The 26056-nt window shown below is 41.7% G+C and overlaps 2 protein-coding genes across 2 annotated transcripts; one reads left to right on the top strand and one right to left on the bottom strand.

Moving 5' to 3' along the window:
• The first annotated feature begins 2466 nt into the window (after positions 1-2466).
• LOC133367736 (vomeronasal type-2 receptor 26-like) lies at positions 2467-4294 on the top strand. The gene is made up of 2 exons (XM_061591836.1): positions 2467-2542; positions 3384-4294. The coding sequence occupies exons 1-2, from the start codon at positions 2467-2469 to the stop codon at positions 4292-4294; spliced, it is 987 nt and encodes a 328-aa protein (XP_061447820.1).
• A 12623-nt stretch (positions 4295-16917) lies between these two features.
• LOC133367735 (vomeronasal type-2 receptor 26-like) lies at positions 16918-25850 on the bottom strand. The gene is made up of 4 exons (XM_061591835.1): positions 25671-25850; positions 24789-25001; positions 24080-24206; positions 16918-17816 (listed from the first exon to the last, which is right to left on the bottom strand). The coding sequence occupies exons 1-4, from the start codon at positions 25848-25850 to the stop codon at positions 16918-16920; spliced, it is 1419 nt and encodes a 472-aa protein (XP_061447819.1).
• Between the last annotated feature and the right edge of the window lie 206 nt (positions 25851-26056).

Below are 26056 nucleotides of genomic sequence, written 5' to 3'. Positions count from 1 at the left end.
AGCCACCCTTGAATAGGTGGGAGCATACTAGCCCCTCAAAAAGCCCATCCTGGGCTCAACGGTGTTTGACAACTACTGGCCAGTCACCAACACCCCATTTTTGTGGAAGGTAGTGGAATGGGGGGTGGAAGACCAATGCAAGTGTTCCTGGATGACACCAATTATCTGGATCCACTTCAGTCTGACTTTAGTCCTGGTTTAGGAACAGAATTGGTGTTAGTCACCCTGATGGATGACTTTTCCAATTCGCTTTCCCAATTTAGCTCAACTCTTTCCTGGAAAACATCCATTTTAACAATGGTGCTGGGCATGAAATCTTGATTGAAAATAGGAGAATCTCAGCTGGCTATGATATCATCAACTGGATCCATGTCCCCAATGGCAAATACCAGATATTTCAAGTTGGGCATATTTCAGCAAGCCATGAGTTCACCATCAATGAGGATGCCATTGTGTGGAGTAACAGTTTTAACCAGGTAGGGAAAAACTACACATCTCAAGTCCCTATAACTGGAACAATCCTGTTCTCCCGATATTGTTTGCATGCCTCATGTTGGATAACCTTCAGTCAGTGTTAGCAACTTTGGGACCTATAAAACCAACCCTCTCCAATAAATTTAGTCTCCTGCTGAAAACCATGCATGTGTGTTTGTATGCTTGCACCATGCACACACTAATGTTGATAAATATGCCATGTTTTTGTTACAACAAGGTGGAATGAATGAAATTTGTGTGATGAATATTTTCTCATTTGTTTTTGTATAAGAAAAAGAAACAACATATAAACAAAGAGTTTGGGCATGTGGAGAAGAGTTAAGATCTACGTCTTTGAACATGGTCGAACATTAAGTACAAAAAAGAAGCAGAAATCGCCTCTTCAAAAGTGCCAAAAAGAGAGTGTGAAAAATTGATTTGTACTAAAAGATACAAAATGAAGAGTAGTAGTAGATTTGGAAATATATCCAATGAGGTTAACCAAATTGACATTACAGTAGGGCCCCACTCATGCATTGGGTTACGTTCCAGACACCTGCCGAAAAGTGAAACCCGCCGAAAAGTGGAACTCATTCAATAGAATGGCGCCCAATGCCCGAAAAATGCCGTAAAAGCAGAACAAGCGCCATATGTGGGTCCTTACTCTAATTGAAAGCCACCGTATTAACAGAACGCCGAAAAGCAGGCCGCAGAAAAGCGGGGCCCTACTGTATAAATAATTGAAAATAATCAGTTATGACTGTTCCCATTTTTCCCTCTCCCCTCCACAAACATATCAGGTAATTTCTCTTTCACCCATAATGCTATATTGATTAAAATATATATTTTTGGAGAAGCTGCAGACCATATCAACCAAATTAACCATATTCAAACCAAGCGGGTAGGTGAGGATTTAACTACTTCTGGTAGTAAAAGATCTCTCCAGTTCCTGGACATGTCATTCAGCCTCTGGCTGTGGCTCCCCACCAAGGATGGAGAAGAAATTCTCCTTACTTGCTCAGTGAGCCTTGGGTGAGGACCCAGATGGAACATCCAGGCTCCACTGTACTGACATTCACTCAAATGCTCAAGTCAGGTCACCCCAGGCATCCAGTACTGGCAGCTCCCCAAAAGGTGCCTTAACCCCACAATATCTCCGTATACATCCTGTTTACCCCCCACCTTCCTCACCTGCCAGTTGAATCAACCCCCTAGAAGGATGAAGTAGACAAAACAGGAAGGATCTGAAAGAGATAATCAAACCAAAAAATTCCTACTGATTCCCTAATCGGTGGCTAGCAAAGACCATACTACATAGGGACAGTGGGCACACAGAAAACAAAGAAGAGGAAAAGTTGGGGTGATGCTGGCTTTTAAGCCATGCTCTCCCCCTTCCTGTTTTGGCCTCTAGTCCACGTGGAGGCCTTCACCCTCACCCTCACCCCCTCCCTTTGTGAGTCAAACCACTTCTTTCCAAATGGTGAGAGTGGAGGCAAACAAGTCCACATTGAATGCAAGAATGATATTCTCCCTATTGGTTCACAGACATACTCTAGATCCAGTTTTAAGTGCATTTCTACTGAACCTTTGATGGTGGGTTAAATTTTGATGGTGGGTTAATGTGGAATTAGAACTGTTTGGTGTATTCAGAACATATTTCGTTTGGTAAAGGCCTTCAGAATCATTCTTCAGAAGTAGCATTTTGTTAAATCATTCCTGAAAATCAACATTTGAAATATTTTCAAACTGTGAAAGTATCATTGCTTTTCGATGCTTTGTGAAATAAAATTATAGTGTGTACTTCCTCTGTTATTTGAACCATATCACAGAAGGGAAACAGATCTCCTTTCGTTAATTCCAAGTGTGAGTTTTCCACATTTCAATACTGCTATAATGTTTATAAAGGCTGGTGCTATATCCTTTCCTCTTTCTTATCATTAGACAAAGCCTCATTCCCAGTGTGTTGAGAGATGTCACTTTGGAGATCACAGGATGGTTCAGGAGGGGGAACCCATTTGCTGTTATGACTGCACTCCATGTCCAGAAGACATGTTTTCTAATGAGATAGGTATGTGAGAGGGCACAGATTTGCCTCAGGATCTGTTCAAACAGCTATATATTCTCACAAAAATATTTTTAATTTGATCTATTATTTGAACAATTGTCAAGTGAAAGAAATCTGGTATATCAACGGAACTCTAGTCATTGCTGCCAAATATATTTTGCATTGCTGATGCTGCTTATTTCAGAAACCATTCAACATAATCAACCATGTAAGTGCAAGCATAATTGGTACCTGAAACTTCTACCATATCTAATGCAAGTAGACACCATTATTTAGCATTAATTACCTCTGGAAATAATAGAGGCAGTGTCCAGGAAGCATCTTCCTCTGGTAATCTGATTAAATGTGCATTTCCTGGAAAACATCCCCCCTTTCCTGATGGGTATGGAAGGAAAGATCTGACTGTTTTGGTGCTCTCGGTTTTCTCATTTTTGAATCTTAAATTCAGGAAAACATTATTAGCAGCATCTATTATTTTTCAGATTTTCCCCACCTTCTTATTCTACAAAATACATGTGTTGTTAGTTGATAACAAGTGTTATGAAATTGTCCCAAGAGTGGTGGGAATGTGAGACTATCTTGTACTTTTGTCCCTATTTGCTTCTGTGTCTTTTCTTATTCAGTTTGTAATCCTGATGGCAGGGCCTCTCTCATAATTTTAATTGATGTGACTGGCTTTGGGTCACTGCTGCTCTCACTTTGGTGTCATCTCCTTTGTTAAATACATGTCAGCATGTTGAATGGAATGGGTGCAATTATTGTACAGCATGAAGTATGGATTTCTTCATCACTGCATCATTATATAAACTGATGGACTGACTCAATGTTTATGTATCCCTTTCAGATGCAGTCCATTGTGTCAAGTGCCCTGAAGATCAATATCCAAATGAAAACAAGGACCAATGTATCCCCAAGTTTATAACTTTCCTAACCTACGATGAGCCCTTAGGAATCACTTTAACTTCAGTTTCTATTTCCTTTTCTTTGATCACACTTTTTGTGATCCAAACCTTTCTAAGGAACTGGAATACTCCAACTGTAAGAGCCAACAACCAGAACCTCACCTGCCTTCTTCTCATCTCCATCCTCCTTTGCTACCTTACTTCCCTTCTGTTCATTGGTAAACCTGGGAAGGCTACCTGCCTTCTCCGACAAGTAGCCTTCGGCATTGTTTTTTCTGTTGCAATTTCTTGTGTGTTGGCAAAAACAATCATTGTCATCCTAGCTTTCCTGGCCACAAAGCCAGGCAACAGGGTGAGGAAATTTCTAGGGCAGAAAGTAGCAAATGCCATTGTTCTTTTTTGTTCCCTCATTCAGGTGGGCATTTGTACTGTGTGGCTGTCAACCTCTCCTCCCTTCCCAGATGCTGACATGCACTCACAAACTGGACACATCATACTGGAATGTAATGAAGGCTCCACCACTATGTTCTACTGTGTATTGGGCTACATTGGCTTTCTCGCTATCATCATCTTCACTGTTGCTTTCCTAGCCAGAAAATTACCTGACACTTTCAATGAAGCCATGTTCATCACCTTCAGCATGCTAGTATTTTGCAGTGTTTGGGTGTCCTTTATTCCAGGTTACCTGAGTACCAAGGGAAAATACATTGTGGCTGTGGAGGTTTTTGCCATCTTGCCTTCCAATACTGGAGTACTTGTTTGCATCTTTCTCCCAAAATGTTACATTATTACATTGAGACCTGATCTCAATTCTAGGGAAATGCTCAGAGGAACACATAATTATAAACTGTGACTCTAAAATTTTAATTGATTCTCTAATGTTTTTGCAAGGTACACATGTTCAGGTTACAAAATCTCATAGGAAATTCTTGAGGTGCCTCTGCTAAAATCTAACTTATTTTATATTTGGATAATGTGGAGAAATGCTGTGTCTGCTTATGTTCTGAACTTTGTGAAATATTCTGTAATAATATGTTAAAATGTTAAATACCAGGGGTCAAGGCCTTGTTCTGTCACTATGTAGCCGGCCTGTTTAACAATAGCTGCTTAGTGACAAGATTCTGAAACTGGTGCTGGGAGGGGGGTTGTGATTATATTTACTATATATAGAAAGGCCTGGATCAGGTAAATTCTGGGAAATAACAGGCTCTGTTTATATGGAGATCCTAGTCAATGAAGAAAGGGCAATTAACTGTCAGTTGGGAGAAATAACTTCAGTTGGCGAAAGTCAGTTGATGTTGAAGTTATGGATTACAGAACAGAGAAAGGTGAGGTAAAAGTGAATAACTGTGGCCTGAATACTGAGCTCACCTTTTAAAAGTATTAATATTATACCTATTACATTTATGTATCAAGTAAACAAAATGACAAAGCTAAAGGCTTTTCATTTTCAGTCTTACAATTTCATCCTAGAAACATGATATATCAAAACATATCAAATGAAAATTGTAACCTCGATACAATTACATACAATATATATATTTCTGATCTTACATTTCTATATCTTGCATTCCAATCAGAGCTTGGAAAAGTTACTTTTTTGAACTGCAACTCCCATCAGCCCCAGCCAGCATGGCCAGTGGATTGGGCTGATGGGAGTTGTAGTTCAAAAAAGTAACTTTTCCAAGCTCTGATTCCAATACATGATGAAATAATTCCATCTTTTAGCAAAATCCATTCTCCCCACTGTGCCCTCCCTTCATCTAACCAACTCCGTCAACTAATCCATTACTGCCAATTCTATACATTTTTCAACCATTCCCTTTCTCTTGGGGCCTGTAAACAGTTCCATATCCTTGCCCATATAATTGTTGTGCCAACCCGCATAATACTGACTAGCAGTCTCAAATTTGTCATAAAGTTTTATCTGACCACATTGAAAGATAGCATCATAGAAGTTGATCTTATCACATGTGCAATAATATCTAATATGCATTGCATTATTTGCCTCCAAAAAGGCATGACAACTGGGCATTCCCACCACATATGTAATAAATAAGCATTTCCTGTGTATTATTTCCACATTAAAACTGATCAACCACATTGATTTTATTTAACCTCACCCATGTAAGGTGCCACCTCAATAACATATTGAGCTTCTCTAATTGACAAGTATAATGATAATTTATCCATCTGAAACCAAATCTTATTCTGTTGTGGTATGGGTCTGGGTTTTCCTAGAACTCTCTCCTATCTCACTCTAGAAATTATACTCATTTTCCTAATGTCCATCAAAATCTTATATGTCCCTGACAACAATCCTTTTGTTTAATCATACCCCCCTCCCCAAGTGATCTCTTGCCATAATCTTAAAGTTGGGCCCAATATCGCCAGCAAAAAATTCTTATCTGAAAATATTGGTTCCAGGGCAGGTGCCAACTACTTGTTGTAAGGGTAGTTTAATGTTGTGAAGATTGTGCAATCCTTGATGTGATAACTATCCTTCGGTGGTAATGATAAAAAAATGGATCATCTTTTGAATTAAGCAAATCAGCTACTGAAGAATAATAAAGCCCCTGATCCTGGTGGCTTTCCAGCCAAATATTATAAGAATATTACATAATATTATAAGAACTTTTCAAAAGAACTTGAAAATCAATTATTAGACACATTAAAGTAATTATGCAAAGTCTTCCTAACTTTATGCAAACTTTATGCAAAGTTTCCAAATACATGGGAAAAGGTACTAATGGTAGTCAGTGCTTTTTTTTACAGTACCCAGCCATAAGCAGTACCAGTACCTATTTTTTTCTACCCATGGCAAGCATTTTGTGCTGACACTCACCACATTTTTATCAATGTATGAGTGCCAGCATCTCCTTTTTTAATCAGGATTTTAAAATATGGGCCACTATTTTAGGTAGAATATTGTTATGAGTTTGGGGTTGGAATGGATGGTCCCTGTGTGTCCCCTTTCCAGCCTCTGATTTATAATCCTGTGCCTTGGAATGAGGAACTTGCTCTGCTGGTCAGATGAGTCTCTCTTTTGTTAAGCTAATAGATTAGCCAGGTAGGAAAATGGGTCTATTAGTTGCCCAGCAACTGGTGAATGGGCCAGAAAGACCCTTTTGTCATTGAAACTCTTCAGGAGAGCCTCTCCCCCCCCCTTCCTGGCGGCTAGCAGAAGTTTGTGCTTTGAGTGTTTTTAGAATTGTCTAGAGAATGCCTGGGAACTGGAGGCAGGCAGAGAGGCTGTCTGTCTGCATCATGGCTATAGGATGCCTCCTGTAATAAAGCTGGAAAAGCTGGATATTGGACTGCTGATGCCTTGAACCCTTCCATCCTAAGCTCAGGTTGGAATGTGTGTAAACCATATTTCATAAAGACACCACAGTCTCCGCTGGTCTTCTTCCCAAAGGAAACCAAACCCTGGATGAGTGCAGGGACCTCTGAGATCTCATTGCTTGGAGATTGGGGAGGCGTGCAACAATATAATTATAAGCAAATTTATCAAATATCACCATCATCACTGTTTATTTGTATGCCACCTTTCCATAACAATTTATGCACAAGGTGGCTCACAACATGAACAGAAAAAAAGTTATACAATTCACTGTAAGAAATATATTCGAATAGTCAGTAAATTAAAAAAAACATGTTAAAAAACATACGATAAATTGATAATTCCTAATAAAATCCAACAATAAAATATAGAAGCATAATCCCAATAACAACAAAACAAAAAATCAACCATCAGAAATTAAACATTTACCCAAACAGAAGCCCCTAAACAACACCCCACAGTCAAGGCGGTCTCTGGCATCTGTCATGAACCACCCTGTTCAGATCTTGTAAGTTCAGATCTGTGGCTTCCTTTATAGAAGCAATCCATCTCTTGTTTGGCCTTCCTGTTGTTCTACTCCCTTCTGTTTTTCCCAGCATTTTTGTCTTTTCTAGTGAATCATGTCCTCTCATGATTTGTCCAAAGTGTGAGAACCGCAGTTTCATCATTTTAGCTTCTAGTGATAGTTCTGGTTTAATTTGTTCAAACACCCAATTATTGGCCTTTTTTGCAGTCCATGGTATGTGCCAAGCTCTCCTCCAACACCACATTTCAAATGAGTTGATTTTTTGCTTATCTGCTTTTTTCACTGTCCAACTTTCACATCCATACATAGAAATCAGGAATACCATGGTCTGAATGATCCTGACTTTAGTGTTCAGTGATACATCTTTGCATTTGAGGACCTTTTCTAGTTCTCTCATAGCTGCCCTCCCCAGTCCTAGCCTTCTTCTGATTTCTTGACTATTCTCTCCATTTTGGTTAATGACTGTGCCAAAGTATTGATAATCCTTGACAAGTTCAATGTCCTCATTGTCAATGTTAAAGTTACATAAATCTTCTGTTGTCATTACTTTAGTCTTTTTGACATTCAGCTGTAGTCCTGCTTTTGTGCTTTCCTCTTGTGCTAGTAGTATGATATCATCTGCATATCTTAAATTATTGATGTTTCTCCCTCCAATTTTCACGCCTCCTTCATCTTGGTCCAATCTAGCTTTTTGTATGATATGTTCTGCGTATAAATTAAACAGAGTGATAAAATAAACCTCTATCTCACACCCTTTCCAACTGGGAACCAATTGGTTTCTCCATATTCTGTCCTTACAGTAGCCTCTTATCCAGAGTATAGGTTGCACATTGGGACAATCAGATGTTGTGGCACCCCCATTTCTTTTAAAGCATCCCACAGTTTTTTATGATCTACACAGTCAAAGGCTTTGCTGTAATCTATAAAGCACAGGGTGATTTTATTCTGAAATTCCTTGCTCCAATCTATTATCCAATGTATGTTTGCGATATGATCTCTGGTGCCTCTTCCCTTTATAAATCCAGCTTGGATGTCTGGCGTTTCTCGCTTCATATATGGGAAGAGCCTTTGTTGTAGAATCTTGAGCATTACTGTACTTGCATGGGATATTAAGGCAATAGTTTAATAATTACTGCATTCCCTGGGATCCCCTTTCTTTGGAATTGGGATATATATTAAATGCTTCCAGTCTGTGGGCCACTGCTTAGTTGTCCATATTTCATGTCATTTTTTTTGTCAAACCCTGGACAGATTCAGACTCAGTAGCTTGTAGCAACTCTATTGGTATGCCATCTGTTCCTGGTGATTTGTTTCTTCCAAGTGTTTTAAGATCAGCTTTCACCTCACATTCTAAAATGTCTGGTTCTTCATCATATGGTTCCTCCGTGAATGAATCTGTCATCCTGGCATCTCTTTTGTAGAGTTCTTCAGTGTATTGCTTCCATCTTCCTTTTATTTCATCTCGGTCAGTCAGTGTGTTCTCCTGTTGATTATTCAACATCCCTACTCTTGTTTTAAATTTCCATTTAATTTCTGCCCAGTCTAGACAGACTGGTTTCCTGGTGACAGAGATTGAAGTTCTGTAGACCATAGCAACTTCCCCCCAACCCGGCAGCCTGTGCTGGTGTTGCACTGAGTATCCAGATGGGCATAGCTGGGTCCGATCAACTCCTCCCAGCTCACCTACCCAGCTCTCGGTAATGCAAACCAAATCAGCACCTTTATTTATGAACAAATTATGAATTAGTGTGTACCGATTGTGTACCAATCTGACTTAAACAATGGTGCCCCCACAGGTTAGTGGGCACAGCAGATGAGCAACAAGTAACCCATCCATGAGTAGGAGCAAGAAACAAGGCATATATACACTTACTCTCATCTACTATGGTAGCTCACCACCTCCCCATGGCTATATTTCCCTCTAATCATGATCACTGAAATTGGGATGGTATCACCGTTGTTCCGCTTTACTAAGACTCCTCCAAAACTGGTATAGGCACAACAGAGCCCACCAACAAAACCTACCCAAACCAGTAATCCCAGGAGGCCTCTGAAAGAATTGGGAACAGTCAGACCCACTCAATGTCTTTTACGCAGGGCACATCTATTCCCGCCCTTATCTCACACTCAGGGAGGACCAACCTTCTGCCAGTTGCAGACTCTCACGCTGAAGGCATCTGGCGACGTTCTCATATCATTCGGTTCACTGCACAAATTCAGAGCTTGGAAAAGTTACTTTTTTGAACTACAACTCCCATCAGCCCCAGCCAGCATGGCCACTGGATTGGGCTGATGGGAGTTGTAGTTCAAAAAAGTAACTTTTCCAAGCTCTGCACAAACAGGAACTACACATGTGCCATAGACACTCCCCACTACCAATCTCCTCTAGTTTGGTTTAAAAAGAATAAAAATCGAAGGGGTAGCACCCTCACCTTAGGGACTCCCTAAGGGGCTCCCCAAGGGATGATCCCCTTTGGTGTCCCAAGGGCAGCCGGGCTTTTATGTCCCCTGACCCAGCCAGGAGCTGATGAAAGAGGCTACAAGATTGACTGCAGCCTCTCTCTGGAGTCAGGGCCAGGCAGGGGTTCCTAGTCCTTGCAGCACTTATCAGCGACTTCAGCTGTCTCAAGAGTCAGTAACCCCAAGGAGCAAGCAAGCAATCACGCAGATGCTCAGGTACTCACTCCCAGGTCTGGTCTTCCCCAGTCCCTCAGTTTTGCAGCTGTTCACATTTAAAGGTGAATTTACATAATTTGCAATTTTGGAAACAAGATGTGCATTTAAAAACCAACAGGGTCAAGACCATGCATAACCCTGAAACAATGGAGTTTCCTAGTATGGGGATTTCACTGCCAAAGCCCTGCCTTTCATACCTACCTACCATTATAGCTGAATCCAATGCAAGAATAGGTTTCAACACCTTAGACAGCTCCTTGAAAGTTCAGACTATAACCCAGACTGGATTCCACTACCCCAGTTCCTTGGAAGTTTAGACTAAAACCCAGAGCAGATTCAAATGCCCCACTGACATGGAGCCACATAAGAACTTAAGAAGAGCCTGCTGGATCAGGCCAGTGGCCCTTCTAGTCCACCATTCTGTGCTCACAGTGGCTAACCAGATGTCCGGGGAAAGCCTGCAAGCAGCACCTGAGTGCAAGAGCACTCTCCTTTCCTTTAGCTTCCAGCAACTGGTTTTCAGAAGCATACTGCCTCTGACTATGGGGGCAGAGCATAACCATCATGGCTAGTAGCCATTGACAGCCTTAAACTCCATGAATTCCATAGTTTAACTCTGCATTGCATGAAGAAGTTCTTTATTTTGTCTGTCCTCCAGCCACCACAGTAGCTAGGTACATGAGATGGGCCTCTGAAAGTGCAATTGGTACCAATTTAGCATATTATGCTCTAATGACCTTGACCCCCTCACCTCCAGCAATTCAGTGCCCACATGCTTCATCAGTTAGGGTTTCTGTTGGATTTTGAAATCGAGTCCCACATACAGTAGTGCAGAGGTTGACAACATGGCGTGTACAGGCCCCATTATTTCCATCAGTTCCTCCTATAGTGTCCACAAAAGTTCTCAATATATCCCCTCAGAAATCTAGAATGTATTTGATGTTGTGTGCTTTTTTTCCTCACTCCCTGTTTGCACTGGCTTGCCCTCACCTATATTGAGCACAGACTGCCATAGACATACCTATATATCATTGGATGCCTGCATTGGACACCCTCCCTTCCTTTATGAACACATGAAATGTGCATGTAGCTTTTCATTTTACATGCAGCAATGAATATCATAGGTGCCCTCTTCCCCACTGATGACAGGCATGCCTGCACTGTTTTGTGGTCCTGTCTCTTTTTATGCATTTAAGATGTCACACCCACGTTTTGGTGATGCTACACCACCACAACAGCCATTTTGTGACTTGTGTCCCCAGCAACTTTTCAAAATAGAGACAGCTACCACTTCTAATTTTACAGTCAGTGCTAAGTCGAAGAGAAGCTACAAGTTACAAGCTTGGCCATTTAGGAAGATTACAACCCCATCCAGGACCAGTCATATCACTCCATGCAGGTCAGCCAGCTTCCACACCAACAGTGCCTCCATCTTGTCGGTATGAAGTGTCATGGGCATCAAGGAGAACTTTTGGATGTAAGCCTTTTAAGTTGAGACCTATCCCAGTCTGCATCTGTATTGGAATTGCTTTTTAATATGGCTTTTTAAAAAACAATATATTTTAACCCTTTTTTAAAGCTTTTTTAAAGCTTTTAAAAATGTTTTTAACATTTTGTTTTAATGTATTTTAAGGTCTGTTTTTATGCTGTTTTAAAGCATTTTTAGCATTTTTGTTTGCCACCCTGGGCTCCTGCTGGGAGGAAGGACGGGATATAAATCAAATAATAAATAAATAAAATAAAAAATCTTGTGGATGAAGAGTGGTCTATAGTTGCAGGCCATAGCCAGGAAATGAAGAGGCAACACAAGATGAAATGTGGGTATATCAAGGGCCATGTTTATTCAAATAAAGACAATTAAGTATTTGATTCTATAATAAATGATCTGCAGAGAAAAATGTGGGACGTAAATCTTACCCAATTGGGCAATGACACCCTGCCATGGAAAAGGGGGTGGTCCAAGCCCAATCCCCTCCTTTGGAAGCCATCCCTGCAGGGTGGTTAGAGAGGTATTCCTGTTCCACCTCCCCTCAGGGCCACACAACTCTGAGTGGGTGTTACAGGTTAGCCCCAAAGATTAGCCTTTTCCTGCCAACCAGCCTCACTACCCGGAAGGTAGGCCTCAGAACCCACCGATCACCTTAAAGGGTGCCTAAGGGTGCTCACCAAACCCTGCCCTGTGAAATCCCCACATATATCCACCACAGAAGTGGACAAGCCTCACCTTAGTCCCTCTTCTCCCACCTGCACCAAATAAATATATGCAGGGCACTCTGCAGATCAGTCAGAAACAGATCATTACCCAAGTCAGACGTATGAACACTGTCTGGCCGGTAAAGATCAGCCCTGTCACACTTCACCTCTGGATGATGTATTACCTCACTCTGCCTATCAGCAAGGGTGAGCCAGACTTTCCTATTTACTTTTCGACTAGCCTTGTTCAGGCTCCCGGGGTCAATCCCACCCCTCCAAATCCTCCTGGGGAGAATATCGGACCAAACAATGACAGTCCCAGGCCACCTTCTACGTATGGCCTCAAAGAACAAGCAAGCCTGAATGATAAGGGCTTTTCTCTTCAAGATTCCCAGGTCGTTGCCTCCCAAATGAAGGACCAAAACCTGTGGCGGGTGCTGTACCAATGAAGCATATTAAAGCGTTGGCAGGAGGCGTTCCCACAGCATGCCGTATCTCCCCAGCCCCTGGACCAAAGCACAATGGCTGAACCCCAACTGTGTTCCATGCCTGGTCTGGGACACCATCCTCTTGGACCAGAACACCATGCTGTGGCCACAAAGGAGTACCTTGACTCTCTATGTGCTAGGTTCAAAACTGTGGAACACAGCTTTCCTTTGAGGCAACGTTACCGAGCACTTACCACTTCAAATGCTAGAAACAGAGGTCAGCTGGGTAGCTTTTTTATTTATAACTTTTCTCTCTTATGTTTAAATATATAAATAATGGATATTCTAACATAAAGACTGCTTTCCAAAAGGTAGGAACTGCCACAAAACAAAACAAATACATTAAAGGTAAAACCTGTGATCGTTCTGCTGTGCTGCAGAGTGCACTGTCACTGCTCAGAATGTGGTTTTTAGAGCATTGGCTTGTGCAAACAGTAGCACGGCAGCTGAGAGATGAAGATTCTGAGCAATGTTGCTCTCCATGGATAGGCAGTTACCAGAAGGATAGGTGGAGGCATAGTGTGAGGCCAGGCCTTGAGGGAGGAATCCCGAGTTAGTGAGTAGTGAAGAAGTCCAGCAGCAGGCCACAACGAGAAGACCTGTCAGACTGAGCACTGCCAAGAGAGGTTTGGAATTTGGAGGTGGCACTCAGGGAAAACACAGCCTGATCCCTATTCCCTTATCTGCATGTAAGAACAAATGAAGCATATCTATCCTTCTGCTTTATCCCAGGACAAGGAGGAGCTTCAGGTGAGAATTCTAACATGTGGTCCATGTGTGCAATAATTCTTGTATGCCACCTCCAGTTCTGTACATGCTTGCATGGGTCATTGTAGGGGGCAGCAGCAGGGCCCACAAAATGACACCTGCTCCAGGCCCCATAAACCCTCTGGGTGGCCATGCAAAGCTGACCAGAGGTGGGAGCACCAAATGCACTCCTCGCATAGGGTAATATTTATCCTACGGTTCGCCCTGCTGGTCAAGTATCTCTATTCAATCTGAAAATTCATCCCTTAATCCCATGCAGTGGCTTAATTCAAAAGATGATTCAACAGACCTTTTGTTATCATCACCAGCACATGATAGTGATCGCATCAAGAAGGACATATTAATGTTCAGGCCACAGCTATCCACCTTCACTTCAGCTTTTGATGGTGTTCGCTTTACATTTCCAACACGAACGGGCTTTCTCCAATGGAAAAGATTTCTCCCAAGTGACAATTTATCACCCTCTTGTCACTAACTAAAACCTTCAGCTTGGCAGAGTCTGTTTGTCAGTCCAGTGAAAATGAAATTTTACATCACTCAGACTCCATATGAAAATACTAAATGTTATAATCTTTCCCCACTTTCAGATCATCACCAAACAGCTACTGCTAAACAGGCCTACGACATACTGTAGAAACAGCGCAAGAACTTGAACATGGACACTTAACATTTTTACATCACAAGAGATAAATATTTGCCAAAGTTCAAATGATAAACAAAAACAGAATTTCTCCATATAACCCAAATGGAGAACTTAATGAGAATGGATTTCAGCAAAGGCACTTCAAAAAACTCCTGTGCCCTTGTAATATTTCTATGGGATCTGTTGGCCAGTGCCGCTTAGACAGCATCCTAACAGGCAGTATTGATTTGAGTACGTTCTTTGTCCACTCTCTGCCGCTTTTACTGGCCCAATTTCCCTCCAAGAAATATTAATATTAATAATTCCTTTAATATATCATCTTCTTTCATAAGATTGATAGTTTGAAAGGAAATATCAATGAATGAAAGAAAACATCGACATTTTGAAAGAAAAGATTGATACTTTGTTTTTTTTTTTTTTACAATAATTTTTATTCAAATTTTCATAAAACATAGAAAACAAAATCATAAAACATTCAAAGACAAAAAACAAAACAAAACAAAAATGATTAAACAAAAAAAATAAAATGTTGACTTCCCATTTGTCACATATCAAATCAGTTATAGGTCTACAATATATAACAATCCTGTCTCTTAAATCATATTATAAAATCACTTTCCTCCAGTAGTTATCTTAATTAATCATCAAATCTCATAAACATTACTTTATTCTTTCCACAAAAAGTCAAAGAGAGGTTTCAATTCTTTAAGAAATATATCTATCAATTTTTCTCCAAATAAACATGTCAATTAATCCATCTCGTTAATAATTATAATAATCTTATCGTCATAATCATAGTCCAAATAAACATTTCGATTAATCCATCTCATCAGAATCTGTTAGGTCCAATAATTTCAATAGCCATTATTCCATTATCCCTATTAGTTCCATCTTCCATCTTCAATAGTCCTGTTAAGTCCAGTAATTTCAGTGTCCAATCTTCCATTATCAGTATTCCATAATAATCTTGCTGTTGTAGCCATAGTCATATAATAAGAGTCTGATGGGAATTTCCTCTATCCCAAATATTTTCTTGCCATCCATTCTGAATAAGTTGCTGAAACATTGTTGTAAATTCATATCTGTGTTCTTCTTTTTTAGAAAATGCACTGGCTCATCTCTTAAGAGTTTTTCCATTGTCACATGACTGCAGTTAATTCCATAGATTTTCTCTATATCAAGCTCCATCACATCATTCCAGTCCAGAAGATTATCCAAGCCATTGATAACTTTATCTCTAATATCTTCATTAATTTCTTCAGAGATAACGTTAAATTCCAAACAGTAGATTTTATTTCTAAAATCCATAAACTCCAGATCTTTTTCCAATTCCACATTTGTTCCAATCTCCAGGGCTTGTATCTTCCCTTTATTTTTTCTTTTCTCATCTCTGATCTCATTCTCCTCTCTCACAGGGTCCCCTATTTCTTTAAACTCCTGCGTCATTTTGCTCAGTTCAATTTTCAGCTCCTTACTACCCTGTCGCAGGGTTTGTTTCGTTATCTCAATCTCATCCATTATTTTCTGAAACATAATTACTTCCAGATTCTCAGCCACTTTCTTGATTGCCATTTTTAAAACCACGAAAACAAAGCAAAACAAAAATAAAGAAGAACCACTTCTTATTTAAGCAACAATTGGGTTAATATTCCAGGCTTGATGACATCACAGTATAAACAGAGCAACCTGCCTTATCTCTCTTGTGCAAGAATGCAAAACAAATTTAGTTCCCAGCATCAAAACAGTTAGTGGCGTCGTGAAGAAGCAGATTCGTCAAAATAAAATAGACCAAAAAGAGAATAGTCCCAGACAATATAATATTCCTCGGAATAGAAATCAGGAATAGAAATCCCTCTTCTGTTTATTATCTTTAGAATGCACTTCCAGGACAGCTTTTTGCGACAGAAACAGAGATAAGCTGTTAATCTCGTGAATAACAGAGAAGAGCTATATCTCACCCAGAAGTTGTCCAAAGCTGATCAATCTGACAAATCTCCTTTTGCTGCAACAATTTAAACCAAGTAAAAAAAATAATAGAAAGAAGGGTGCTTGCCTGTTAGTCCGTTCTCTCTTTGAAGAAAAGATAAACGTATCGCTTAAGCAGATAGAGCTTGTTAGGAAGTCCGTCCGGCATTGTTGGCTGGACCTTATCTCATAAATTAATGAAATCCAGTCCTCCCAACAAAAACAGGCTTTGAGGTTGATCTCTACGTTTCTCCCTGCCCAGGAGAAATATCATCAGTCAAAAAAAAAAAATGTTCTGACTGATTTATATCTGAATAAGCTTCTTTTGAGGCGGGAGCCCGTCCCAAAAGCAGGCACAAGCGAAGTCACCCTTCCCGGAAGTCGAAAAGATTGATACTTTGAAAGGAAATATTGATACAGGAAAGTAGCTTTGCTACCTCCTCCTCAGTGACTGAGGCTGGACAGTTTTCATGTTAACAAACATTGGCTGTTTTCATTTTGGAAAGGAATGAATAAAATCAGCTTTCAGTGCCGCAAGCCCTGAGACCTTAACATGGGCAAGACTTGGCTTGCTTCCTTTTGATTGAAGCTTGGATTATTCATGTGGATGGCACGGGAGAGAGAGAGAGAGAGAGAGAGAGAGAGAGAGAGAGAGAGAACAGTACTGCTGTGCTGTGAGTAACATCATTTAAAGAACAATATATTTGAGATAATATTTATGGGGAAGGCACTGAAATTCTGAGCAAACAATATCACTCCACAAAGGTGAAGAATATACAGAGCACTGAATAATCCAGTGCTAAATCTAAATTCGGCAAAAGTGTCACCCATCCCTAGTGGGAAGAAACTACAATTCTAGAATCAAAGTTAATAATTATGTGTTTCCTTGTAGTAATTTCCTAGAATTCAGATCAGCTCTCAGAAGAATAATGTAACATTTTGGAAGGAAGATACAAATCAATAGTCCAGTATTGGAAGCCAAGATGGCAAAAACCTCCACAGCCACAACATATTTCCCCTTAGTGCTCAAGTAGCCTGGAATAAAGGACACCCAAACACTGCAAAACAGCAGCATACTGAAGGTGATGAACTTGGCTTCATTAAAAGTATCCGGCAATTTTCTGGCTAGGAAAGCTACAATGAAGCTGATGATGGCAAGAAAGCCAATGTAACCCAGTACACAGCAGAACATGGTGATGGAGCCTTCATTACATTCCAGTATGATGTGTCCAGTCTGTGAGTGCATGTCAGCATCTGGGAAGGGAGGAGAGGTTGACACCCAAACAGTACAAATGCCCACTTGAACGAGGGAAGAAAAAAGAACAATGGCATTTGCTACTTTCTGCCCTAGAAATTTCCTCACCCTGTTGCCTGGCTTTGTGGCCAGGAAAGCTAGGATGACAATGATTGTTTTTGCCAACACACAAGAAATTGCAACAGAGAAGACAATGCCGAAGGCTACCTGTCGGAGAAGGCAGGTGGCGTTCCCAGGTTTGCCAATGAATAGGAGAGAAGACAAGTAGCAAAGCAGGATGGAGATGAGAAGAAGGCAGGTGAGGTTCTGATTGTTGGCTTTGACAATGGGAGTATTCCAGTTCCTGAGAAAGGTTTGGAATACAAAAATTGTAATGAAAGAAAAGGAAACAGCAAGTGAAACCAAAGTGATCCCTAAGGGCTCATCATACGTCAAGAAAGTTATAACCTTGGGAATACATTGGTCCTTGTTTTCATTTGGATATTGATCTTCAGGGCACTTGTCACAATGAACTGCGTCTGAAAGAGATACACACCTGATTAGTCAATCCATCAGCTCAGATAGTGATGCAGTAATGAAGAAATGCTGGATACGAATTGAATTAAATGTCTGAGAGACAGCCCTTGCCATCAGGCTTACACACTGAAAAGAAGAAGACACAGAAGCGAAGGGATCAAATGGACAAGACAGGTTTGTATCCCTACCCTTCTTTGGAAATTTTCATCCTGACTATTATCTGTTAATGAGGCAGTATCGGTTCTACATTGGATTTATGGCTGCTGTTTGGGCATTGCTATGGGTTCTAACAGCTTTTACTATTTTACACTGAGTAAACTCAAGGGGAAAGACTCAAAAGGGGAAAAGAGAACATTTTTTTACTTCAAACTATATCTATACACTATCAATAATGTTTGCAGAGTATGTAGAACTCAGGCAATAGGATGGAAACACATTTCAAAAAGCTAATGTTATTCCTAAGTGGCCTTGCCTATCTTGGGAAGTCTTAACCATTATTTTCTCTATGAGCTGTCCTTTGGAAAAGAAAAGAAGCCAACAGTTGCACTTTCCTGATAAATATCAGGGAGGATATGATGGGAAGGAACCTGACACTGCATAATTTCTGTCACATGCCCATCTTTCCGATGCTCAAACATGCCAGTTAGCAGGGAAAGTGATTTCCAGCTGCACTCCTCATCTTGGAATATTAGCTTTTCTTTCATCTTCACTGCAAGACTTTAAACTTTATCTCTTTTGATCTACAGTGTTAGCAGCATCTCCAGCTGAGGCAGGAGTTGTGCTGTCATGTGTCAGGTGCAAGTTAACATTGCCAGGCTGATAAGCCAGAGAACAAGACAGTGAAAGTGACATTATCATTATGGCATGGAAACAGCCTTGGTCGCCCTGTATGATGACCTCTGTCAGGAGAGAGACAGGGAGAATGTGACTCTGTTGATTCTTCTTGATCTCTTAGCGGCTTTCAACACCATCAACCATGGTATCCTTCTGGGAAGACTGGCTGAGTTGGGAGTGGGAGGGACTGCATGGTGGTGGTTCCGCTCCTACTTGGCGGGTTGGCTCCAGAAGGTGGTGCTTGGGGATCATTGTTTGGCCCCCTGAACTCTCCAGTATGGGGTTCCACAGGGGTCAGTTCTGTCCCTCATGCTGTTCAACATCTACATGAAATCCTTGGGTACAGTCATCCGGAGCTTTGGAGTGCATTGCCATCAGTAAGCTAATGACACACAGCTCTATTTCTCCTTTTCACCTTCTTCAGGTGAGGCTGTCAATGTGCTAAACCGATACCTGTCTACGACAATGGACTGGATGAGGGCTAATAAACTGAGGCTCAATCCAGACAAGACTGAGATGCTAGTGAGATGTTAGTGGGTGGTTATTCTGACCAGATGGTGGATGTGCAACCTGTCCTGGATGGGGTTGGACTCTCCCTGAAGGAGCAGGTTCATAGCTTGGGAGTTCTCCTAGAACCATCTCTGTCACTTGAGGCTCAGGTAGCCTTGGTGGCACGGAGAGCCTTCTACCGACTTCAGTTGGTGGCCTAGCTACGCCCCTATCTGGACAGAGATAACCCGGCTTCAGTTGTCCATACTCTGGTAACCTCCAAGTTAGATTACTGCAATGCACTCTATGTGTGGCTGCCTTTGAAGATGGTTCGGAAACTGCAGCTGGTGCAAAATGTAGTGGCCAGATTGCTAATGGGGCCAGACAGTTCGAACATATAAAACCAATTCTGGCCCAATTGCATTGGCTACCTGTATGTTTCCAAGCTCTATTCAAGGTGCTGGTTTTAACCAATAAAGCCTTACATGGCTTGGGACCATCTTTATACTTTCATTCATCTCTACCATAAGCAGTAAATACTTTACTAGCTGATCATCTAGTCTTTTTATAATTATTTATATTTATTTATTTCTTACTGAGTTTGATTGTGTCAAAACAATATGCAGGCAAAATATATAAACTTGTTTTATGACCCTAAAACTGAGAGTTGAAACAGTTCTTGGATATAAACCAGGTGAAAAAGCAGACAGTAACAATGGGATTGAAATGAGCTTAAGATATGAACGAATCTCCTTATCTTCTTTGCATATCCCTTCAATAGTCTGTATTTTAGGATGAAAGATGCTTAATGCAAAATTCTATAACAAAATGAATGCTCAGTGGATGCCATTCCCACTATATGTGCGGGCACCTTTGCCTTCACCCTCTATCCTCACACAATGAAGACTCGGGTGGTTTAACCCGAAGGAGGAAGGAGGTCACATGGGGTCTTCAGGCCAATGGAGCTGGGGCAGGGAGATTGCCTTTTAAGCAGTCTCTTCCCTTAGCTCTACCTCTTCTGTGTTTGCTGCAGAGAGGGGGGGTGATGCTGGGTGGAGGGAACAGGCAAATGTGGCTGTCAGAGCCTGTTCAAGCCTTGAAGCTGTGGAACAGTCCCTTTGGCCTTCTTTGGCCCCTACTGTGCAGTGGCAGCTACAGTTTTGGTACCTGCTCAAGTCGGCCAGTCTGGGCTTTGCCCACCTTTCCCTCCAAAGGTGGGCACATTTTTCGGTGAGTGGGGGGGGCGTCTGCTGCAGCTGCTTTGGCCCATTTCAGCTGGATTGGGGAGGTGTTTTACTGGCTCTGGGCTTCTTGTGGGTAGCCTGATGGGCCAAGACAGCCTTTTTGTGCCTGGGGCCTAGCGGCTTTTGTGGCCAGCGGCCTGCAGCCTGGGTGTGCCTGAGGCCTGTTTGGGCCTCCGTGTGCCACCTGCAGCCTGGTGGGGGTGAGGACAACACGTACTTGGGCCTGCCTGGAGTGGGTCTGAGGGAGAAGCTAGCACATGGCCTAGTCATGGGCGAGGCCTCAGTGGCCCTATTTGGGCCTACATTTAAGGCCTAGTCAGGGCACGGTGGCCATCTAGGTAAGGTTAGGCCTTGGTGGCCATTTTTTGTGTGGCTGCCAGGCCTGGGTGGACTTCCTTAACTTCAGCATAGAATAGGGCCTCACTTATAAGGTGGGTTCTGTTCCAGACCCCCGCCATAAAGCGGAAAACACCATAAAGCGGAACCCCATTGACTTTAATGGGGTGCGTCGTGCGAAAATGATGCCAAAATGCCACAAAAGCGGCAAAAGCGGCTTTAAAATGGAAAACGAAAGCCGTCGCATTAGCACAACACCGGGAAGCAGAGTGCCGGTAAGCGGGGCCCTACTGTAATAATCCCCCCCGCTTTTACCCATTTCTATTGAGGCTGTGTTTTGGGTGGTTGTTAAGGGAATTCAGGCATACAGGTTTTCAGGGACCTGACTCTAACTAATCTTCCATTCCTTGGTATATTGTTGGGTTGATAAGCTTTATCATGCCTTCAAAGGAGGCACAGCAAAAGAAAGAGGTCAAGGTGGGCAAGCAACCTGTCAGACACTCATTCACTCTTGTCCCATCTTCGGATGAAGATGAGGATTTGGGTATGCCCTGTGCTCTGGTCTCACGGATTGAGGCATTGGGGAAGGGTCGGCTGACCTTGCCTGATCCTGAAGCAGGGCTGAGTAATAGACTCTTATCTAAAAGATTGGCCAGGACAGCTTCTAAGACTAATCTTATCCCTGGTTTGGTTGCTAGGGTAGTACGGTTGGAAGAGGGAGCAACGTGCACATCTTCAGTGGGGCAGGTAACTCCAGTTGTGTATCCTCAAGGGGACTCATCTCTCCCTTTGGGTGATCACCTTACATAGGCCACTAAGGAAAAGATATGGTGTGGTGAATATTTAGACATTTTCACACTGCTCTTTCGGGACTCAGAGGAAAATGCCAAGGTTGGGGTAGAGGCAAAAGATAAAGAAGTAGCTATGATTTATTGAGTACCGCATAGTTGCAGTATGATGAGAACTTTTGTCAGAGAGTGGTGCTACACCCAACTATGCGCTGAGACATTGAACACCAGGGGATGTGGCTGCACTGCATGACCCCGGCCAAGCCAGCGATAAATAACAGGGCTTACAGTGGGCATTGTTTAGTTCAGGGTCAAGGAGTAGCCTCTGGCTTAAGTCAGACGCCTCAGTGGGTTCAATCTCAGCAGGACGTTTGGGCCTATAACAGTTCAGGTCGGTGAATCCGTAACCCTTGTCGGTTTAAACACACCTGTGGCATCTGGGGAAGAGCCCATCCCAGCCACTTGTGACAATTTAAACAGGGGTGGTGAACAGCAGAATCCCAAGAGATGGTCTTCTGTGGATGGAGGTACGGCGGAAGGCCAATAGCCCTATTAGGTTGCCCCCCTTTCCTGTCTTCTTCAGGTTTACCCTAATTGGAAAGCTGCCAACTACTTGTGGTGTGAGTTTTCTGATGGCTTTCAGATTCCATATTCAGGACTCAGATCATCCATTTCATGCCCTAACCAGGCCTCTGTGCATCCACTGGCATCTGTTGTTTTGGCAAAACCTGCCAAGTAGATAGAGGCCAACTGAATTTCTGGCCCTTATCCATGCCCCCCTCTCCCAGAACTCCAGGTCTCTTCTTTGGGCATTGTCCTGAAGAAGCAACCTGGTGAGTACCATCTCATCCATAACCTATTGTTCCCTAGAGGAGGATCAGTTAATGATGGCATTTCAGATGAATGTCCCTCTGTGCGCTATACATCTTTTGATGAGGTGGTCAGGGTAGTTCGTAGGGGGGGGAGATGGTGCTTTCTTGGCCAAATGCGACATCAAGTCTGCATTTTGCCTGTTGCCAGTGCACCCTTTGGATGTGGACCTCTTCAGGTTTAAATTCCAAGGCCAGTACTAATGTAGATAAAGCAATGCCCATGGGTTGCTCTATCTAGTGTTCTGCCTTTGAGACCTTCAGTACTTTCCTTGAGTGGGCTGTCAGAGCCAGGTCTGGTTCCTCCCTTGCCACTCACTATTTAGATTATTTTCTTTTGGTTGGGGTGGCTGGCACAGCCCAGTATTCACATTTGGTGTCTGTCTATTTCTTTCTAACATCTAGGACAAAAAGAGGGAGATATGCTCTCTGCAGCTATTTCCAGTCTGGTTGATAAATGGGGAATCTGGATCCTCCGTTGTCATGATATTCTTCTTGAGATGTAGAGGGTCTCATGATATGACAAAAGCTTAAGGTAGTGAGCGGTCAAGAGTCATAACAACATGATTATCCTGTTGGAGAATGGAAGGGAGATCACAGGGTTCTGGTTGACAAGAAGTCAGAGCTGTGTAACCTCCTGGATAGCAATGAGGGAGAAATTTTGATTCTGTTCACATTTACAGCTGAATCTATCAAATTCACACTTTCTACAACATTATGAGAAGTGAAACACCTTTGAAATTCACTCTTATCTGGATTTTGTGATGCAGTTCTCCAGCCAAACCATGTGTGGAAAATTGCATATATTAGGGGAAGGGGTACCTGAAATGAATATATTATGGAAAATAACATACAAAATGTATTATATTAGAGAAATGTCATTGCAAATGTATGAATGATCAAGGGGATGGAGCGACTCCCTTACGAGGAAAGGTTGCAGCATTTGGGCCTTTTTAGTTTAGAGAAAAGGCGGGTCAGAGGAGACATGATAGAAGTGTATAAAATGATGCATGGCATTGAGAAAGTGGATAGAGAAAAGTTCTTCTCCCTCTCTCATAATACTAGAACTCGTGGACATTCAAAGAAGCTGAATGTTGGAAGATTCAGGACAGACAAAAGGAAGTACTTCTTTACTCAGCGCATAGTTAAACTATGGAATTTGCTCCCACAAGATGCAGTAATGGCCACCAGCTTGGATGGCTTTAAAAGAAGATTAGACCAATTCATGGAGGACAGGGCTATCAATGGCTACTAGCCATGATGGCTGTGCTCTGCCACCCTAGTCAGAGGCAGCATGCTTCTGAAAACCAGTTGCCAGAAGCCTCAGGAGGGGAGAGTGTTCTTGCACTCGGGTCCTGCTTGCGGGCTTCCCCCAGGCACCTGGTTGGCCACTGTGAGAACAGGATGCTGGACTAGATGGGCCACTGGCCTGATCCAGCAGGCTCTTCTTATGTTCTTATGTTCTTATGTACATTAGTCAAAACTCTAGGGTTTCCCTTGATACCTCAACTTTCACTAACTACCTGCAAAATTTCAAAATGCATCTGTATGTGGCACTAAAGGTTGCATCAGTTTTCCTTCACTTGAGGATTGACAAAATAATAGATTTAGGTATTATGGGATTAAAAATTCATTTCCAGAAAGATTGTGAGAATATATAAGTGTTTGAACAGTTCCTGGGGCAAATCCATGCCCTCTCACTTACCTGCCTTATTAGAAAACATGTCTTCTGGGCATGGAGTACAGTCATAGCAGCAAGTGGGCTGCCCTTCCTGGATCATCCTGTGCTGTCCAAAGTGGCATCTCTCAACACACTGGGAATGAGGCTTTGTCTATAGATGAGAAAGAAGAAAGGCTGTAACACCAGCCTTTACAAGCTAGCAGAACAGCAGTCTTGAAAACCCTGTCCTGAAATTAATATAGGGAAATCTCTTTCCCTGTTGTGATACAAGAGAAGCCATTCATGGAATTGCACACAACAATTACATTTCACAAGGCTATAAAATGAAAGATACATTGGAGATTTGAAACCGTTATTTGTAAAATTCTACTTCTGAATCACCTGAACTGATCCTTTTCAATTATCCATAATGCCACTTTGGTTAACCTCATTGGATATACTTCCAAGTATAATTACCACCAAATGTAATAACTCTCTTCATTTTTTTTATGTTTTGGCACACATCATTTTTTTCACAATGCCTTTTGGAACTTTTGAAGAGGTTATCATTATTACCACAAATTCTGCTTATTTTTTTCTACCCGTGTTCTACAATGTTCAGAGACAAGAAAATGTCTTGTTAGTTTATTTGGGTTTTTTTCAATACCAGAAACATGTGAATTCCATACAAGCAACGTCTGAACAACAGGATGTTTCCATATATGTGGACTTCGGCTGTGCAGCTTATTCTTACCTGGTTAAAAATCTTACTCCACACAATGGCATCCTCATTGATGGTGAGCTCGTGGCTTGCTGAAATATGCCCAACTTGGAATTTCTGGTAAGTGCCATTGGGGACTTCGACCCAGTTGATGATATCATAGCCAGCTGAGACTCTCCCATTTTCAGTCAAGACTTCATGCCCAGCCCCATTGTTAAAATGGACGTTTTCCAGGAAAGAGTTGAGCTAAATTGGGAGAGAATACAGTCAAGTGTCTGCAAAATGGAACTTGTCCCCTGCTTTATCTTCTATTCAATAATGTACATTATACACAGCTCAAAAATTGGACCTGTCCTCTGCTTAATCTACCACTGAATCATGTACACTATAGTTGACCCTGAAGTTCATGCGCACATTTATTTATATATTTATTTATAAAAGTATTTCTATACTGCCATCAGGGTGGGGTAGAATAATATAGAACAATGTAAAACAATACAAAAGTCATTAAAATGACTCGGGACAAAAAAACATTTTAAGCAGCTGCATAGACCTCTGCAGAGAAAAAGTCTTCAAGAAACGCCTAAACATCAAAAGTAAGAATGCGTGATGAATCCCTGTTTGAACAGTGTTCCACAGAATAGGACCAATTACATGAAAAGCCAGACTTCTGGTTGAGACCAGTTTGACCTCTGTAACAAGGGGGACAACTAACAGCCCTCTTCCAGATGATCTCAGTGCTCTGGATACAAGGGCTCTACACACCAGTCTTCAGATGATTTCCTAATAAAAAAGATTATTACACAATTTCAACAATTCTATGTGTTAGTTGGTGGGATATACATATTATTATTATTATTATTATTATTATTATTATTGCACTTATACAAACAAATTAGAGGGGATGGAGTTTACCTGCCAAGTCTGAACAATCAACTGTTTGAATTTTGCTCTATGCCTCATGAGGTTTTGCCCTGAAGTATGAATGTTATGCAATGCATATGCTATGGCATAGACACCATTGTAGAGAGCGTAGCTTTCACTAGTCATATCCAGCTCAAAAAAAGGTGTGCGGTTAATCCCAATTCTTTCCATTCCGCTACACTTTTTTTCAAAATCCTGCATTTCATCAAAAACATAACATTGGAATGAAGTTTCCCAAAATGTATAGATAAAGTGCATCATGGATTCATCGGGTTTTAGGTTTTTGAGAAAGTTGTAAAAACCTGGAACTGGTTTTCTGTGGACTGAGAAGGACAAGGCACCATGGAAACAAGGAGACAAGTGGTCTGACATGCATT

Source organism: Rhineura floridana, chromosome 11 (genome assembly GCF_030035675.1).
Source record: "Rhineura floridana isolate rRhiFlo1 chromosome 11, rRhiFlo1.hap2, whole genome shotgun sequence".
Lineage (NCBI taxonomy): Eukaryota > Metazoa > Chordata > Lepidosauria > Squamata > Rhineuridae > Rhineura > Rhineura floridana.
The sequence above is the reverse complement of the archived record's forward strand: the minus strand, read 5'-3'. Positions and strand labels throughout refer to the sequence as shown.